The sequence below is a fragment of the Chelmon rostratus genome, chromosome 5, assembly GCF_017976325.1.
Source record: "Chelmon rostratus isolate fCheRos1 chromosome 5, fCheRos1.pri, whole genome shotgun sequence".
NCBI lineage: Eukaryota > Metazoa > Chordata > Actinopteri > Chaetodontiformes > Chaetodontidae > Chelmon > Chelmon rostratus.
Window position 1 is genome coordinate 17,401,166 of NC_055662.1, and position 20,016 is coordinate 17,421,181.

The 20,016-nt window shown below is 39.6% G+C and overlaps 1 protein-coding gene across 1 annotated transcript in view; it reads right to left on the reverse strand.

Moving 5' to 3' along the window:
* Positions 1-20,016, reverse strand: part of ipo11 (importin 11) — a 120,583-nt gene that overhangs the window by 17,096 nt on the left and 83,471 nt on the right. The window contains exons 24-29 of the mRNA XM_041936765.1: positions 19,851-19,931; positions 17,748-17,843; positions 17,207-17,320; positions 16,488-16,609; positions 9,728-9,823; positions 6,812-6,896 (exon numbers count right to left, since the gene is read on the reverse strand). Coding sequence (XP_041792699.1) covers positions 6,812-6,896; positions 9,728-9,823; positions 16,488-16,609; positions 17,207-17,320; positions 17,748-17,843; positions 19,851-19,931 — 594 coding nt within the window. The remainder of the gene's footprint in view (positions 1-6,811; positions 6,897-9,727; positions 9,824-16,487; positions 16,610-17,206; positions 17,321-17,747; positions 17,844-19,850; positions 19,932-20,016) is intronic.

A 20,016-nucleotide genomic window follows, 5' to 3' on the forward strand; every position in this document is an offset into this window, starting at 1 on the left:
TGTCAGTTTGATTGTTCATTAAAATGAAATAATGAAAAACTGTTGAATGACAAAAACAATTTTATGATTTATCTGTAGTTCATCAAAGCATCAAAAAGCATTTTCGGTTCACTCTGAGCACTGACAGCCACCGGGTAATAATGTAATAGGTATCATTTTCTATCATTTCCTTTCTGAACATCAAAGTACGCATATTTAATATAATTGTCGTTTAAGGGAACTAAATCACATTTTATTGCTAATCTACAAACAATAATGAAAAAGAAGGGACATTTTCATGACTAATTAATAAGTGCTGGAGAAATATTTTCCATCCACTCTGAGCAATAACAGCCATGGGGCAACAATGTAATAGTAAAATTCTTTATCTTCCTCTTCTCAATTTTCAAAGCATGCACATTTAATGGGATGCCCTTTCAAAGCCCCATTCAATCAGCAAAGGTTTTACTGGAGGAGGTCCTCTGATTGGAATTTTTACTTATGCCACATCTTGATTACAGGAGGAGGCGAAAGAATGCAACGCTCCCTACTCCACACTGGAGTTGGGTATTGCTGAGATTATAGAAAATCTGATTCTTATTCTTGGGAAACTTTGTTCAAATTCTTGTTCATTTTGTAAAAAAATACCAGCATTAAAAAAAAAGTGAGTTGAATATTAAATAAGTCTTATGCTCGAGTTTCAGTTTCTGCTGATTCTGAAGCAGTTCACCACAAGTGTACTTTTGTACCATGATGCAGTGAATGTTTCTTCATTTGGACTTTCTCCTTTGCATGAAATGTATTTTTCTGCACATATCACATATTTGTTAACATTAATCCTGCTAAAAATGGCACTAAACATCTCCAGCTTTCTTTCTGTATGTCATTAAGTCAACAAATGGACAATGTATAACACATTCATGAATATGTCTAAGCAATTATTTTCCTCCGTCTCTCGAGAAACATGCACTTTTCCCTGTACCTGTTTGTCTGAGCTGAGCTGCAGCCAGCTTCAGCTTCAGAATCAACATGTTCAGTATAGATTGTTTTTGTTAAATTAAATTTAGCATGACCATCTATAAATCTGAAAACAACTCTTCTTACTGTGAGCCTAATGTTGATCATAATATCATATGTACCCGCTATCAACAATACCAATCGCAGAAAGACGCACTTCTGAAAACCAACTCATTAGCCTAATTGCCTGGAACAAAAAATCATCAGTTACACATCCTGAGCAAATGCTATAAATGACTAATCCAAGCATTCTGTCCAAATAAATTGAAACCACTTAAACAACAAACAGATTACACCAAATGGGACTTATAAAATGAGGGTATGCAGGCGGGATGCTGCTTGTAGCTGTTGTATAATAAACCATAACACGTAAAGTGTCTGATGGGCACAGAGTTTAATGCCAAGACTTGATGGCCTCCACACCTTCAGTTGATCTGTTGAACTACTCACTCACATAAAATCATATTTTTAAGGTCGATTTGGGGCTATGCAACTAGTATAACCTGAGCCATGGTGGGTTAGGTACAGGAAGTGTCAAGTTGTCACCACTAACGACTTTCGATGGAAATAACTCCATGCAGGTACAGTATTTACATTAACATCAACACAGTCTGTACTTGTCAACTGCTGTTGTTGTGCCCATAAGAAAGGGAACTGACCTGTATTACATATAGTACAAGGTTGTTTCTGTGAGTAGTCTCTACGGGTGGAGATTAAGCCTAGTGATAATGAACTACGCAAAAAGTTTTGGATGTTTTGCCAAAGTTTTGCGGTATGTGACACTGACACTTCTATGGCCACCACAGTACAATGGAGTTTCATTCTGCAAGTGTTGAAAAATCAACGTGTCTTCCCAGAAAAAACAAAACATCCTGGTTATGCAGGATGATTTACATTATAAACTGTTTTCAGTTCCTCAAAATCCCCAAGTAAATGGAATATTGTATTTGGAATTACATGCTGCTTTTGAGGTTTTAAAAATGTAATTGTTCTGTGTTTTTCCCCCCTTTCCTACATCGTAACAGGGCAGCACAACATATTTCAAAGGCCCATACTCCAATACTTCAGGATGAAAAAATGATTGTTGTTGTTATTATTGTTTGATTCAAATCTTAATCTGCTGAGACCTGACTTCTAACTTACACACAAGTCTAGTAAACCATGATTCAATACATGACATCATATCTGGCCTCTATCACTATTCAATGATCATGTTTAGCAATCCGCCCCCTCATTATATCCCATTTTTCCTGCACAATTGCACGTAATGGGGCACCTTTGTCTTCTGTTTTATATTGGAGACTAATCAGTCACTGGCAACTACTCACAGAAACGTAGCACAATAACCTGGTAAATGTGCTGTGCATGTATATTAGTGTGTTTAAAAAAAAAGAAAAAAAGACAGAATATGCTCAAGCGGGTGTGCACCACAGCACAACAGAAGGAGCCCATGTCATTAGTACCCAGCGGAGAAAGTCTTTGATGTCGACTATCCTTCTTCTTGTTTGATGGTGTTGGCCTTGTAGATGAAGCACAAGAATCAAATGATGCATTATGTACCGAGGCCCAAACACAGCATCAGTTAGCCTAGTCTAGTTGCCTGGAACATTCGGATCAAAGTGAGGGACCCTTACAAATCCCAGACAAGATAGAGTGGAGCAGTCAACAGCTTCCAAAACACAAAACAAACTCCCCCTTCATGCACAGAAAAACATGACAAGTCAAATTTGGGGACAAATCAGACGTTGGCAGTCACGGTGAGGCTGCTCCTCTGTATAAATCTTAAAAAGAGCTGAAGACAACCTCTGAATGGAATGATGGATCGAGAGAAACACTGAGCTATACAGGACATCCTGAGATAAACCAAACCCATATATTCAAAGGCTGACCATCTAGATTTTTGGCATTTCCTTCATTCTAATTTAATCACATATCAAACTCAAGTATTGTTGTGATTTGCATAAATGTGCAGTGACAGACACACTGACACCACAGGAATTCAACAAAGTTAGCAGTTAGCAGCCATTTCCTTCTTCCTGTCTTTTTTCTTCCACTTAAATGACCTTCTCACTTCTGGGCACGGAACCAAAAGGACACTTTGCCCTCTGCATAATATTTTATAACACCTATGATAACACCTTCTGGTTCATTCAGAGGATTCACTTGGATTCCAAATGATCTGGGTGACATTTCATATTGGACAATAAAGTACTTGACGAGTCGAAGACTCACTAAAAGGCATGAGGAGTTTACAGCGTGTGTTAGGAGTCCTACAATCATTTTCAGTTCCCATTTCTTGATATTAGTCATCCACATTATGTAACACACATATACTCTGACCACTCCAGGGTAGGTTCTGGTCTGTGGAGCTTCTGTGGAACTCCACACTAAATAATTCAAATTTTTTTTAGCTGGTAATACATCATGAGGAGAGACAGTGCCATCCCTCTTCCATGGCAGTAAAGACAACACATCAGCCTGCCGATAACTGTGCTATATTTAGAGATTAACAAGATATTTAGGGCTGATGAATAGTCATGCTAACCTTGAGCGTGGCTATGTGTTGATACCCCCTCATACACACACACAGCAGAGAGCCACTCATAGTAGAGCTGCTACTCAAGCTACAACAAGTACCTACACACTTTCTCTGTCAAGGGGCCATAAATGTGCTTCATGTGACTGTCAAAGCTCCACCAGACTCCCTGTCTTTCCAGCAGAGATACAAATTGTCTGACAGTAGCTCCTCATGGCTGGTTAGCTGTGACTAATGTAACTGTCCATGCTACACTGAGCGGTGGTCAGTGTCCTACATGTCCCCAAAACTCCTGCATCACATACAGCACAATGTATTACATACCCTTTAAGCACACAGCAGCTAACAATTTAATTTAGTGGTTGCCAGTTACCATTAGCTTCAACACTGTAATAATGTAAGTGGCAATTTGTCACCATTACCCGAATGTCGCCTCATCAATAAATACAGCTACTATCAATTTTGACTGTCAGGCTAATTCATTTTCAGATAATAATGAGTTAAATGGCATCTAGAGTGACACTTGTGTACTGTATTAAATGTCAGATGATAAATAAAGATAAAAAAGTTTAATAAAGAGCTCTCACTCATTTCCAGTCAACTCTGTACCATCACTATCTCACAAAGGTTTGAAATATATTTAAAAATGTAAATAAATACTTTTTTGACTCATGGACCAATACTGGAGAAACATTAGCCTGTGGCGCACAAGCCGGGAAATCCCTGTTCCCATTTTGTTTCTATAGTATTATCAGCGTCATCACAAAACCTTTATCATAAGACTGCCTATACTGTTGTATGACATTCTAACCTTTTAGCCAGTAAAGTGAGGCAAAACATCAATTACAAATGCAAATTGCTCATTTTCTTTCTGCCTTTGCAGCACAAAACAGATTTAAAACCACTTAATTTCTAACATAGTCAGCAAAAGTTTTTTTTTCTTCTAGGGTCCATTCTAATACAAATGACATACATATGCAATAAGACGAAGTATCAGCCTTTAAAGAGCTTTATCCGAGAAATATTCATGTTGGAGCCTATGAAAAAAGACTGTGAGAAAAGGCTGTTAGCTGCTGCATTGTCATCTTAAAAGCAAATTATTTGGCACAGTGTCTAGTGAGAGAAGCCAGATGAGGTTATAACTACCAGTGTGGAAAAAGGTGACACAGGGCATACAAGGGGAGAAAAAATGACAAACAAAATCACACATAGAGACTAACGAACACTAAAATAAAAAAGCTACAATAGGAACTGTAAACTAGAGATAGAATGTTGAGGAAAATATTGTGTGATTCGAGGACCAGTGATAATGGTAATTTCTCATTTTCATTGCATTCACTCGATTCATCCTTTGTGCTGTTTTGTCTTGTTGAATTAGATTTTGCTGCTTCCTTGCGGGCACCTGCAATCTTGCATAATCATACAAATATCACCTGCAGGCAGAGAGAGACTGTGATGAGACTGCTTGATGAGGGATGGCTAAACAAGTAAAAAGTACCAGAAATATACCAGAAAGCAAAAGGAAGCTGGCCAGGATGGGTGTGGTATTATGCTATATGGATTGTGTGTACATAGGTACAGAGTTTAGCTTCTTCGTCTGTGCCAATACATAGTTTTCTCAGCTCCAGAGGAATATCTCCATCAAAAATGACATAATACTTCGGGTCCTATGATTTTTATGATGGAGAAAACATGGATGGAATTGTGGAATTTGATAATAAAAACAAGATCAACTGTGAAACGCAGAATATTGGGAAGTGTGACTATCCAACACACCTACCAAAAAAAGACTGCTTGTAAGACCAGTGCTGTGCATAAAGGTGAATCCAACTGTATCTATTTGGTATTGCTTCACCTTCCCCACTCACTCAAGCTTCTTTATTCCCTGAATGGTGACATCTTTTGTCTCAAGTGCCAGTTTTCATACCTGCTGTCAGACTGGCAATGACCCTGACACCAAACCTTGCAGACGGTGGGACAAAGGTTGTGTACCATTGAGTGGAAGTACAATTAAACTACAATTAAGCAATGTGGATGTGATTTCTTTGAATTTTAGCACAACAATTCCATGTTGTATTGATTGATTCATGACAGTCATATGCAAAGTGTCTGAATATATTCATTATAGTGTGGCATTGATGCACAAACAGACAGCTCAAGCGGACTATTTACAAAAAGTCTGTCACCAGCTCTTTCAGACAAACACAAACATTCACATTTTCATACACATATATGCTTTTACACAGACATGCAGGTACATGCCAGGGAGAAAAGCTATATGAGAGACAAACTGAAGTCAGGAAATGTTTAAAACACGACAAGTTTCCTGCTTTATTAACCTTGTCCTCAAACTGAAAAGCGTTTCACGTGGGCACACCCATCACAAGCACACATGCAGTCATGCACGTCCCCAAGCACACACACCCACACGAATTAAGAGGCAGAGAGAGGTGCGACTTTAAGTCTCCTCTTTTCTATTCCCTGGAGCAAAAAGCCAAGGTCTGGGCTGAGGTGATAAGTGCACTGGGATACCGCCCAGCAAATACACACATACTCACACGCAGGAAAAGTCACACAAAGTCACACTAGAAAGTAAATACAGCTGCATTTCCTCATTCAAGCACCAATGAAATTAAATTTGTGTATAAATTGAATTTTGCTCAGGCACTCATTTGGAGAAGACCACACACAGACACCAACATTATGATTAAACAATGTTTTTACAATGTGAAGTAGTGTTACAATTTCTGAGCTTCCACAGCGTGACGTCAAGTAGCAGAGGAATGTGTCCTCCTACAAAATGCATGCTCATGCATACGTGCATCACTGTACTGTTTATTTGGTATACATCCCCCACCTGGGAGCCATTTATAGGTACTCAACAACATCCATGTTTACCTAAAGTGACTTGAAGCATGCCACTATGACGTGTGCGTGTGTCCAGAGGCTGGGTAGGACTGATTATGTGGTGCGCTGCCTGAAAAGCTGTAGCAGCTATTGAACCTGAGAGGTGGCTCTGAATTGGTACGTGACTAACAATTGTATGAAGGGACCACCTTTGTCTCTGCTTACTGGAGAAATACATTTGTTTTTCTGGGCACTAAATCGTGAGGTGTGTTTTTGTTGAGTGTTTTAATTTGCATTATGAGTGCCAGTCTACCATAAAGGATACCACAAGGGGAGAGGAAAGACACTTGAGTGAAATGAACAGAAAGCATTATATTATTGAGGCCATTTGTGGTTGCAAAATTAGATCTTAACTGTGTGTATTTGACTGACCAGTTTCTTCCTCTTGTCCTGCTCAGTTGGTGGCTCCTCATCATCACTCAGCTTGGGCTCCTCAAAATGGCTCATCAGCATGCAGCTGCAAACACAATAATATTCAGCTCAATATTAATAACCACACATAAACCTGCACAGTAGGAGACGATTTCAGAACAGGCAGGCTGCACACACACAGGCACACAAAAAAGGCTGAACCCTCGAGCACTCTGGTGCACAGCTCTGCCCGCTATTCATATTGGTTCATCTGCATGCAGAGAGCATCACAAGCAAAACCATTGTGCTTAGTCCAAAGTCTGTGTACGGTCTTCTATTTCATTTGTCCTCATTATTTGATTGTTATTGTGAATCGAGATAACATAGTGGGTTCTTGAATGTCACATTTTGTGACTTTGACCAGCAGCATTTTCAACTTTTGATCAGAAAGTCTAGCTACATTCTGCTTCAACTCCAACTAATGACATTCAAAATAACAAAAAACAGCTTACTGAAATTAAGTCTAGAGAGACCAGATAATAATTTTAGGAAAAGCAGCTAAGTAACAGTAGAAGTAATTACAAAGTGCTCTTTCTCTCTTGGGGTGAACATTTTTTTTTCAAGGGGCTATAACCAATATTTTCATAATACAGATCAAATAGTAACATGGACATAGACAAACCTTCAGAGAATTATTAGCTGAATCTGCAGCACTGTTTGGCTTTACAGAGCTTTATATTCAGTTTCTGCTTACAAATACACTGTGTGTTCCAAATTATTATGCAAGTCAGGTATCAGCATGATTTCAGTTCTCTTAGTTTCAGTGAAAGTTTTGGCTTTTTTATTTGTCCTATCTTGCAGTGTGCACTGTCTTGCAAAAGGCATGAAAACAATCAATTCTGGGCAAAAACTGAAGAGATCAACAAACTATTAAAAGATCTGAGTGTGATTCAGAGCACAGACGAACTCGGTCAGATAAAGGCTTATTAAGCAACATTTCTGTCAGGCAAATTAATAGTGTAACAAGGGCAGCGAGAACCACTGTTGAGTAGGAAACAGATATTTGAGGCTACTAGTGTCTCGGAGTCCCAATAACCTCTGATGCAGAATCCTCCAGAGGCTTGCAGAGGCTTGCAGAGGCTTGGTGTAAAGTTGAATTTTGGCCACCGCAACCAATGCTCCAAAACAGAAATGTCTGCTGTGGGCCAAGAAAGAAGATGTATGAGGGTGGGAAGCAGTATTCCCCTAAACAGCAGCTCTGGGAGGCAATACTGGCATCCTCAAATGAAATACAGGCAGAAGGTTTTTTATTTAAATTGGACTTATTTTTGAAAAATGATCTATTCGTGCAACAAATACAACAGATTTCTGTTTCGAATTCATTGTGACCTCTTGAATGTTTTCAAACTGTGTTATGCATAATAATTTGGAACAATCAGTTCATTTCAAAATATGGAAAAAAGCTGCTGTCAGTAGTTTTGCTTGTAACAATATCAACATTATAATATAATTGTTGAGGATAAAAATCATCCATAACCATACTGACTGTTCAAGGAACAAAAAAACAGAAACGGCAGGTGCATGATAATTTAAAGCACAGTGTCTACTGTTGTGGATCACTCTCAGCGACCTCATATTGACATTATCGGGCACAGCAGGCAGCTGTTTTCAGTAGAAAAACACAGAATGGAAGGCGGACACAGAGGCTCGTTTGTGAACATACTGGAGCATTTAGCAGCTAAAGAGCCAGATATTCCACTCAGGAGTTGGTGACCCAAAACAGAGCTAAGAGAAGGTGAATATTGGACTTAAAATCGTCATCACGATTCCACATGTTGCTACCGGATGTGTATATAAGCAACTGTTAAGCAGCTTAAACATTTGCCATCAACTAAAAGGGTGATGATGCTGTGTTCACAAGTTGTTACTACTGCCCAGAAAAACTGTCATGGTTTAAAGTAATGTCAAGACAACATGGCCACATTTTTACTTCCTGTTTAAGACTTCAGCAGCTTAAACTTTTCTCATTCATGTGTTCAATTAAATTGGTGCACAGTAATAATCAAATGCTCCTGTACAATTAAGCAATAAACAAGTGATTGAATTTCTACAGTAATTCTGGAGTAGCATGCTGACTTGGCTTGCCAGCTGGCCTGGTATTTCACTGAATTTATCCATCACAGCAAGGACGTTCATTCTTATTCCACACCACGCGGGAACAATTCTAAACCACTTATGACACCAGAGGAGTAAAAGCAAAGTCTGTTTATTTGAAACTTTACTTAATTCCTAAATACAGGCAGGAAGATTACAATGCCCACTGCTGTCTGTCTCAGTTGATTGCATTTACAAACAGCGAATAAAACCCAGAGGAAATGTGCATCCACAAATATGTTTCTGTGCGTTAGTGAAGCACAACAGGAAACCAAAACAATTGGACCCATCACTGGAAAATAAAGCAACATTTACAGTGACCTCTGTACCCAACTTTTCAGTTCATTCCACACTGGCACATCTTAGGAGCGTGCCAAGAGTTTCTGGCAGGGGAGAAAAGGTGTCTACATGTAGGTTAACAACTACTAAGAAATGAGCACCATGCTACTGGGACAGAGAGCCAAAGGGAAAATGATGGAGCAGGTTCAGAGTCAAAGGGGGACTCTGGTTTGTGTCTCCTTCCACAGTGAGCAAGTGTTTTTCTGGTCCATTTCACAGGCCATTATTTTATAAGAGAAATGTGTCCTGTCCAGCACTCCCACTCTGGCTCCTTCAGCACAGCACCATGATCCATGTGAAGAAGAATGGCGTGGTTATGATTTTATATCATTAATAAACTTTCTTGAGAGGTTTGTTTTTGATAAAAGACGGGAAGGTTTGAACCGTATGGTTTACAAATATTTATGCACTTGTTTTCAATAAGAAAGAAACATGCACACTTACTCTTTGAAGGTGCCTGTCTCAGGGTCTTCTGTCATGACATCATGCAGCGCCTCGACACAGATGTTGATGATGCCACAGAACTTGTCCTGGATCACACTGGTAACACACAGACGAGACAGGCTCATTATTCATTAATTCAACAGCTGTGTGTGTGTGTGTGTGTGTGTGTGTGTGTGTGTGTGTGTGTGTGTGTGTTTAAATGAGAGAGATGAGTATTTCCAAAGAAGCAATTGGTCATCAAGAGCAGCAGAGAGCAACAGTCTAGGTTAAATCCTGGCATCACTGAAAGTGACAAATCATCTGTCAAAAAAGAAAAAACATATGGCCATCCAGAGGAAAGGGTATCCATGCCATCCATCAACTGACATCATGACATCATCATCATAGCACGCTCATGTCCAGATTGTTCAGTCATTATGCATCTCACCTTCACCATTTCACATTTGGAACAGTCCCACCTTTCTTAGTTTGTGTTGCTACACCTGCCGAGTTAACTGTGGCAGATTCATCTTCGAAATAAGCAGTGATTTTTGAAACACTTGGTCTTTGATTCCAACAAACAAAAGCAGCATATTTTCCAGACTGAGCTGCTATCATTACCCTACATTCTGACATTTTTGCATCTTGGCTGGCAGATTGACAAATCAAGAAACAGCGGATGTGTTGGTCCTGAATGGGTATTTGCTAATGTAACCTGTCATGCCCATTTCCTTTGGAAGAACACTTGGTTACTACTGTAGATAGTAAACCAGTTCACCACAAATGCCATCATTTGTAGCTTATGTATAACTGTACTTCGAGCATAATGCACACCACATCAACAAGTAGAGAAATGCAAAACTTGACAGGACTGGCGGTGCCTGGTGACAGTTACTAAGCTATGATTGGACAGCTGCTGTTTGGAGGAGGGGTTTAGCAAAGGGTCAATTAACACACTTGATTGGAACATTTGACTATAACAGAGTACAAAAAGAGAGAGATGCAGAGGGTGATCAAAAAAAGCCCAAGCCATCACGTGGTTAACAGTGTGTTGAAAACATTTCCCTCCTTTTAAGATATCATAAAAACATGTTCCCATTGCACTGATCAAGTGCATATGATAAGGGTGATTTTCCAGACGTAAGGGTGGTTTTATGGTCTCAAAGTACACATTCAAGTGTGAAAAATAAAAATTGATGAGGCTTATTGTCTCAACACACAGCCTTGAAACCAGAGTCTCTAATTTTCATCATAGCAACTATGCTGATTCTTCCCAAGAAGAAGAACTGTAGAGTCTAGACTTGCTGGCTTGCTGTACCTGAGTTTTTTTTTTTTTAAATATGCAGGCAAGCAGCAGTCATTGATGAATTATTTGAGTCATTCTTTGAAAGCACTGGAAAGGAAGGAGGTTTTCCCATGTCAATCGGAATAAAAAGCAGGGAGGGAAAATAATACAAAGACACAAAGAGTAAGTATGTGTGGGTGTGGGTGTGGGCACTGATGCATCAAAGGTTCTGTCAGTTCAAGTGCTTGGCTAGGTAGACCCCAGGCAATGCTGCATAAAGCTCACTGAGCATGAAGTCTGGCAAAAAAAAATGAGAAAAAAAATGAAGAAAATCGGTGCGTGACAGTCACATACCCAGCCAGTAAACCTGCGTCTTATCTCTTATGTTCGGCAATCTCCACTGAAGTATATGCTCAAACTGTAAATATTGCCATCAAGACTGAAATGGTGTGAAAGCTGAGCTACAGCACTGGGGGATCCAATCTGCTCAGCATATGAGCGCACACTGCAATCCTATTTTCTATATTGGCATGTGAGAAAATGTGTATTTCTCCAACTATTCCACATTTACATGCATACATACACACTCACACAGCCAGTATACAGTATGAGAACAAGTCCTGGTATACAAGACACAGAGGTAAAGATAAATGTATATTTAAGGCTAACAAATCCTGTGAGCAAGAAATTTTGTCCAGGTGAATGTTAAGTCATTGTTCCTTTCAGTCAAACATGTCACCACTAATATCCTGGGTGAGTAAAATATCAGTGAATGCCTCTGCCCAAAATTTCTTAATAATAGTCTCAAATTGGAAGCCATAGCAACAACTGGACGCAGGCATAGTATTAAAGATCCCTTATCACACATGTCTGTCGATTCTAATTCTATCCAGCCCAACACCTCTCCAGTGATTACCTTCTAATGGCTGACTAGTGCTGCTGCTTCGTGCCTGCCATCCAAATCAACGGAGGTGGAAACATGATCTGAAAGCTGACGGGCTGGGTGCAAAGACAAACTAGTCGCAGCAGTCCTCATCAGAGATAAGTGTCTCTGTGTTGTCCTCACTCAAACAAAAGGGGGCTGCAGGGAGGCAGTGACCAGTGAAGGCTGCACATAAAATGATGTTTTGAGGTTGAATTTCTTGCCTGCAGTGCATTAATCGGAAAAACCGAGTGCCGAATTTTTTCAGCAATTACATTTTTCATCATATTAGATTCAGATGTTTTTTCTGTGTTCAGTGGCAAATACAGATTAATGGTCTATGATAAAATACTTACTCTTGACCGAAAAAAGGCATAGAGTATACTGTATATATTGGCTATGTTCCAGCTGGGCTTGTTGCAAATGGATTTCAAATTTCACATCACTGATTACAGTTGATGCTGTTGAGTATCACTGATTTTGGATCATTAGAGTGGACCCTAAAGAACGAGTGCATATTTCCACCAGGATTGTGTTAAGATTGTGTAAAAATTCTACAATTTTGCTTGTTACATCGCAAACTGACAGCATAAGGTACAGTAAGCAATTCATATCATGGCTACTAATTATATTGGGGAATATTCTAATGGCAGCACTACTAAAAATGACAACAATTCGGGATACAAAAACTATAGATTTATAAAAACATTTGTGTGAATAAGAACAATTAAAAGGCAAGGAATTGCTTAAGTTTGACTTATTAGTAATAATTTATTTGCAACTGCATGCAAAACCTGAAATGCATACACATGTATGCATGTATATTTGTATGCAAGGTACGTCCAGGTGTGTTTAATCTTGATGGGCTGTGCGACATTGTTTCATTACAATCTACATTTGTAGTCTGTATGTAGCATGCTACGAATAGCACAAGCCAACAGAGCACAGCAAATGTTTGAATTAAACAACTAATAAAAGCTTTCAATGACGCAAAAAGTAAACTTACTGTATGCAAGAAGAAAATGGGATATGTCTAAACATGATGTAGCAACTTTGAGAAGACGTAATGACTACACAAAATGTGAAAACAGCAGATACAGGGAAGAAAGGTGTGCATATTGATTTATTAAGGTCTGTGTCGTTGTTGCATATTGACATTTCTGAACAGAAGCTTTGCCGTCGACTGACAGTGATGATGAACTGGTTCCCTCACACGCACACGCACACCCTCCACCCCCACCCACACCCACACACACACACACACACACACACACACACACCACACACCACAAAGAGCTGAATACGAGGTTCTGATGACTAAAGCAGTCTTCTGTGAAAATGACCTCATGGCTGTGCATGTTAAATACAAAATGAAACATTAGTGCCCTTACATTGCATAAAAGTTTTATCAAGTAAGAAGTAAATCTTATCAAAGGACAAACAGGACTTTAATGTGAGAGAACGTCAATCAGTGAGTAAAAAAGTAGCTGACAGATTCAATAAAAATGGACCTGTGAAATCGTCTGCCAGAGGCCATGACAAGGTTATCTAACACAGACGAACAACAATGCAATCATGTGAAAACAGAAAAGAACTATCAAAAAATAGATGTGAAAGATTTTCAATTACAGAACCAACTCGATGTTGTGTTCCAGATGTGCTGTTGCAGCAACAACACCTCTTATTCATTATTCATCCAATTCTCAAATGAAGCAGACACAAATTGCAGGTTGATAAAGAAAGCTGATATATCCTATGTGACATCACTGACTGGTCCACCAGAGTGAAGGCCCCTGTCCAGCAATAAGAAACTGATTACTTCCCTGTGTATCATAAGCCTGCAGCTGTTTCACAGCCCTCTAGCAAGGCCACTTAATGCCTTAAAGCACATTCTCTGTGGTGTATTCTACTGTACAGCTGTATAAACCGAGTGCATAGTGCTGGTTTACATTTCACTCTATCTGGTGGTTGTTTCTGGATCTGGAAAAGTCGTATTATTATCATTCCCTTCCTATGCGGCCTACATTCCCTTTTTATAATCTTAACGTCCAGATTCTTGGCCATTGAGCTCCTGTTTTTCCTTTTTCCAGATATCATGTTTTCTAATGGAGAAAAAAATAGCAATCTAAAAAAAATAATAACTGCAAGTAATGATAGATCATTAAGTAAGGAGTCCAACATTGTATTCATAGAACATAATTACACTGATTTGACCCGGACAACAACATGATCAACACACGTGGGCTGCTGCTGTAATTCTGATTTGGAAAAGAAAAGAAATAAATAAAAAGAGGAAACAACATGAAAAGGGTCGCAAATTAAGCTTAAGGATGGAAAGACACTATGCTGAGATATGAATATATAAAGGAGCAATACCTTTTGGAAAATATTGGATACTGAGAGTCTGATATTGCCTGTGCAGGAATGATCTGTTACAGAAAAAAATCTGTGGTTGCATAGATGACTACAGTGGCTAGGAGGGAAAATTGAGGAAAACTTGCATTATTATCATTCCCTACCTATCTGGCCTACACATGAATGAATATTAATGTCCATGGTGAAGTGTAACATTTGCCATTGCCCTCCTGTTCGTCCTTTGTCCAGATATCATGTTTTCTAATGACAGAAAATTAATAACTGCAAAACAAAGTTTGCAAATAATGCTAATCACGTGATAGGCTGCACTCATAAGGCAGCCCTGTTTAATCACATTCTTATCTCCTGACTGCTAAACATAACAGCTAATTTGCGATGCTAGCTGATTATGCAAAAAGCTTTGTCAAAAATAACTTGTTTTTCTCGTGATTGCTCAATTTTCAATAATGCATTTTATTTCAAAATAATTTGCATCATTATGGTGAAAAAAATATTTAGCAGTTGAATCACTGTTGTTGAGTTTCATTGTTTATTACAGGTAGTTTCTGCATTTTACACAAAAAAAGACTGTTAAATAATATTAAGAGAAAATATAGACCTCATCCTTTTTTTAGTTATGACTGTATGTAAGAAAGCTGATTTGCCATGCAGCACTTAACCAGCCGAGGCTGTCATAATCAATTGCTGCTGCAGACCAAGGATGGGGGCGTAACAAAGGATTTCATGCCTGTCTACATCTATCATTACCATATCTGGATTGCAGAAAGCTGAACTTCCCAAAATCTTGATAAAAACATGCATCACTATACAGTGAAATGGAACATCACAAGAGAAGTTTATCATTAAACTCAACAGTGACTCCTTTGAACCACTTCAAGAGAACTTTCACTTGGAAAATGGAATGGGAAAAACTTGATAGAAAGAAAGTAAAGTTTGCCACACAGCTTCTCTGTGCACCTGTCATCCTCAGGTGTAAATAATAGCCTAATGTGCGATGATTTAGGGAAGAGAAGAACAAACTCTCTACAATCTTGAAAATGTTGGTGCCTGATCTTGTCTAGTATTAGTAAACAAATGTCAGAACACAATATGATGTTGTGACATGATGTGGGACTTCGCACAGAGCTTTTTAAATAGCTGCCCGTTCAGCCAAACTAAGTATAAAATCGTGTCAAACCACCGAGTTTATCTGAATGCTCATCATCATCCTGAGTACACTCCTACTCACATGCTCTGGTTACTTTCAATCTCGGATTCAACCTACGGAGATGAGTGAATTTTTCAAAGCGAAAGTTAACTGTTTCCGTGGAAAGTCTCTAGCACTGCAGTCAAGCGCCTTAAAAATGTTTACACTAAACAATGTCAGAAGTTTTGATCGAAGAGGGCTTGTATTTTGTGCGTGTGTGTGTGCATGTTTGCCTCTTCAATGACATGGCTGAGCGATGTTGGCCCCTGATGGTGTCGCCTCTCTGCACCATAATTCAACTAGCTGTGGTCAACACTTGTACTTGTGGTCCTACACACATACAAGGGCATACGTGGACACACACACACCTAACTCACAGAAGAGGTGTCTCATGCCTTTAAAAACAAGAGCATGATCATTTACAAGTGAAAGTCTTAAATCACTCTCATTATAGACTGGGATTTAAAGTCCAGAGGGAGAAGTAGCAAATTAAAACACAAATTTATACTACATGTTTGCGTGGTTGCATGTAAAACTATGTGTCAACATCCCTTTAGACCCAGTGTCTATTCTTTTGGGTGTCTCTACCTTCTGTAAGCACCTTGTAAAGCATGTCCAGAAACCCCTGTGCCTGCACCGTGCATATATGCACATGTGTGCTGTGCCGCTGTCAGATATCACTGGCACCCATATGGCGTTAAGGCAACATGATTAATCTGCTGATTTTTGTGCAGTATATTATGGCCGTAGGGTAAAAATCTATCATCATGCTTTTTAACGACAGTTGATACTCTGTTATTAGTGACAAAACCTAAAGAACCACAGTTCTCCCACAGAAAGATAACTCCCTCAAGCTAAGGTATAAAGATAAACAAAAGCCAAATAAATCATTTGTCTTCACTTTCCCCTTATTTGCCCTTATGTTAGCTGACAGCTGACAGGGTGGATGCTACCCACTTTTTGCCAGCTCAAAGCCCCATCTGCACATAAATGAATGGAAAATGTTTCTCACCTGTTGTCAGATGGTAGGAGGGAAAGCAGAGCCAGCGATGACAGCTTCCTCCTCTCAGGTTGAGTGATGTTGTCCATACGGTCGACCCACATCTCTATCACACTGCCCAACAACTGGTCCATCTGATGAGGAGAGATAGATGGTGAAGGGGGAGAGATGGACACAAGGGAGAAGAGAGAAGGCGAGTTAAGGAAGAAAGAGGAGACATAAAAGAGGATAATATAGTATAGAAAGAGGACAAGAAAGAGAGACACAAACTGTATTTGACAACTCAAGATACAGTACACTGATTTTATCTTAAAGCTTATAAATATGTGTCTACCATTGTCATAAAAGTCAGTAAAACTGACCTTCCCTGCTTGTTCTGCCTCATTTAGCTCCCTGCCTTGTCCTCTATCATCAAAAAAGAAGATGATGGAGTGACAACTTAGAGATACATCTCTAGGCCTTTCATTTGTTAAGATTAGGGCAGCAATGTCAAAACGAGACCAAATCAATTTTGCCCTGGGTCAGACAAAAACAACAATGTCAGATTTTCAAAGTGAACGGTGTACGATTCTAAACTTTAGGACTGGAGAACGTTACCGTTTGTAATTCCTTGGCTCATTACGTTTAGCCTTGTTCCCTTTTAAACAGGCACTTTGCAGTTATGTCTCTCACAGACGTTCAAAGAGCCTGTGCTGAGAAGACGGGAACGAAGGGCAGAGAGCGCGTCTCACCTTCTGGCTGCACTCAGAGGCCATTTGAGTGAGCAGAGAGTTGAAGAAACTGGAGTTCTGGAGCAGGACGCGGCCCATGATTCCCAGGTAGGTGGACATCACCACGGGATATCTCTGTAAAACACACACACACACAGACAGAGACACACACACATTGTGAACACACAGTCACACCTGCGGCTGCAGAAACATGCATTAACCAAAGGTCATTAAGCACGACAAGGGAAAAGAAGACAGATTTACTGACACAGCAGAATCCTGGAAAGAAAGCTTATGACCTTTAGATGAGCTGATGATCAATAAATGTCACTATACAGTCTCCATAATAATTATTTTTTACATGACAGAAAAGGACAAACTGACAGAACATACAGCAACATTCTCTCAATAAGTGAGTATTTTAAGGTTTATTGAGGTTAAATCTTTAAACATTTAGTGAAAGAAGACAGAAAATGAGTGAAAATGCACAACAGGTAATGTAACATAGTCCTTTTATGCAATCCCAGTCCAGATATGTGCAAGATTTTAAGGTAGAACTCACCTCACCATCCACAATACCTCTGAAGACAGCTGGCAGCAGGGGCTGGAACATGTGGGCTCCCAGTATGGGGCTAACCTTTAAAGCTATCTCTACCACCTGCCGAGACACAGGGAGAGGGAGGATGAGAGACGCTAGTCATAGAGGGGAGTAAGAAACACTGGCAAGGAGAAATAGACAGGTAGAAACCTCGGGAGGGAACCACAGAGGGAGCAAAAAAGGAGTGAGAAAAAAGGGAAACAGTAAGGGTCAGATGCAGGACGATGAAAAGATATCACTATGGAGGAAATATGGGGGCGAAAGGAAGTTAGTAGGAGCTCATTTTGTGAGCGATAGTAAAAAGTGCAGAAAATCCTCCTTCTAATTAAGGGTCTGACCTACAGAATGTGGCAGGCAAGGTTAGCACCTTCAGTTTTAGTTTCCCAAGAAATTTAAATGAGCCCTCTGTCAGGCATTAAAACTGAAATGAAAAGAATATTTGGATAAAAAACATAAATAAATAAAGCACTCAAGTACAGCAACAATGAACAAAGTTACAACATGACGAAAGAAAAATTAAAAGATAAAGTGACAGAAGCACCGTGGTTACTGTGGCACCTAGCGTAACGCAATCTAACACGACAACCGTCATGAAGGTTAGAATATTCAGTTTTAGTTGTCTATTTTAGAGAGGTTCAGCAAAACATGTGCTTGCTTTGATGTTCAGAAATACACCTGAGTTGAACAAAATATAGAAATCTTTCCAAGAAAACTAATCTGACAGGACAAGGACTGGATCCAAACCAGTAAAGGATCATTCCATCCTCATTTGACTTTGCACAGTTAAGACTAGAACCTAAATCCAGACCACACCAACATGATGATGTAACACTAACATTAAAAATGGCATTTTCGCAAATTAAAGCCTCAAATGAGAATCTTTAACTCAAAGGTCAGCAACCAAACACAGAGCTCCGAGACAGGCGGCGAGATGCTATATCTGTCTGCATATCATGCATATGAACTTTTCAAAGAAACACATACTGATTACGCTGATCCCTCTGCCTCAGGGTGCTCGTGTTGTGTAGGTTGACAGGGTTATTGTCTGCGGGCCCTCCTTTCCTCAGAACAACAGATTAACAGGGCCAGATGTGCTGTAATACCACTGATCTTTATGAAGCTAAAGCTGTGTATATATACACCACTCAAACAGTGCAGATAGTACATACATACAAGGTAAACACATGCAGAGGCACATGTGCACCGTCACACGTGCACACATACACACCAACCGCAAGTCCAAGAGTGAACCAAGAGACATGACAATTCAAAAAGAGAGTCCTGCCCATCTAACTCAATATTTATTACACCTGCTACATACAGAGCACACCATAGTGTGTTTGCTGACAGCTGAAAATGAAATACATTTGCCAGTAATGAAAACAATCACAGCCAATTATCTTTGAGGGAAAAACCATACCGAGCACCACAAAAAGGCTGTAGAACTAAAGACCGAGGGACACCACTAACATGGTGAGCCTCTCTGATTTATGGTGGACAATGGCATTGTCTCTGCCTGACTAACAAACTTATCCAGAAGTATCTTATGGTCAACAGACACTCAAACATCCAGCAACAACAAAGCTGATACCTGTGCTCACATGACTAACATCTGCCACCTTGATCAGAGCACTTTTGATATTTTGTTGTCAAAAACCAAGCTGGAATCTGCCATAAAAACATTAGTTTAACAGATCAAACTGTCTAAATAACTGATTTATAAAGTTGTGAGTAACATATAACAGGCAGAGATGAAGAGTAGGCTTTGAGGTCCCCTCTGAGATACACTTCTCAAATAATTAATTAGAAGTGAGAATAGCAAGTCTTGCCCTTATTATAATCTGGTGTCGATGCACACGTAGCACTGTCTGTGTCTGTTTATGTTTGCGTGTCTGTGTATACGGCACTTCTGGTGCACCTGCTATTCGCTGGGCCGCCCAGGCAAAGCAAACAAACTCTGTGCTGGAGCTTAAGGAGGGAGGATGAAAAAATGAACCCTGAGAAAATAGAGACGGAGAATAAACAGAAGTGATTTAGCTGTGAGTGAGAGGGATGGAGTGACAGTACCTTGAGCACTTGGACCTGTCCCTCATTCGTGATGTCTTTCAGCAGATCACAGAAGGAGCGACACAATGATTCTGCATAGTTCTGTGACGGAAAAATAAATAAATAACCAAAATTCCACATGCACAACGTGTGTTCATTGTATGAGAATTTGTGTCAGTCTGTGTGC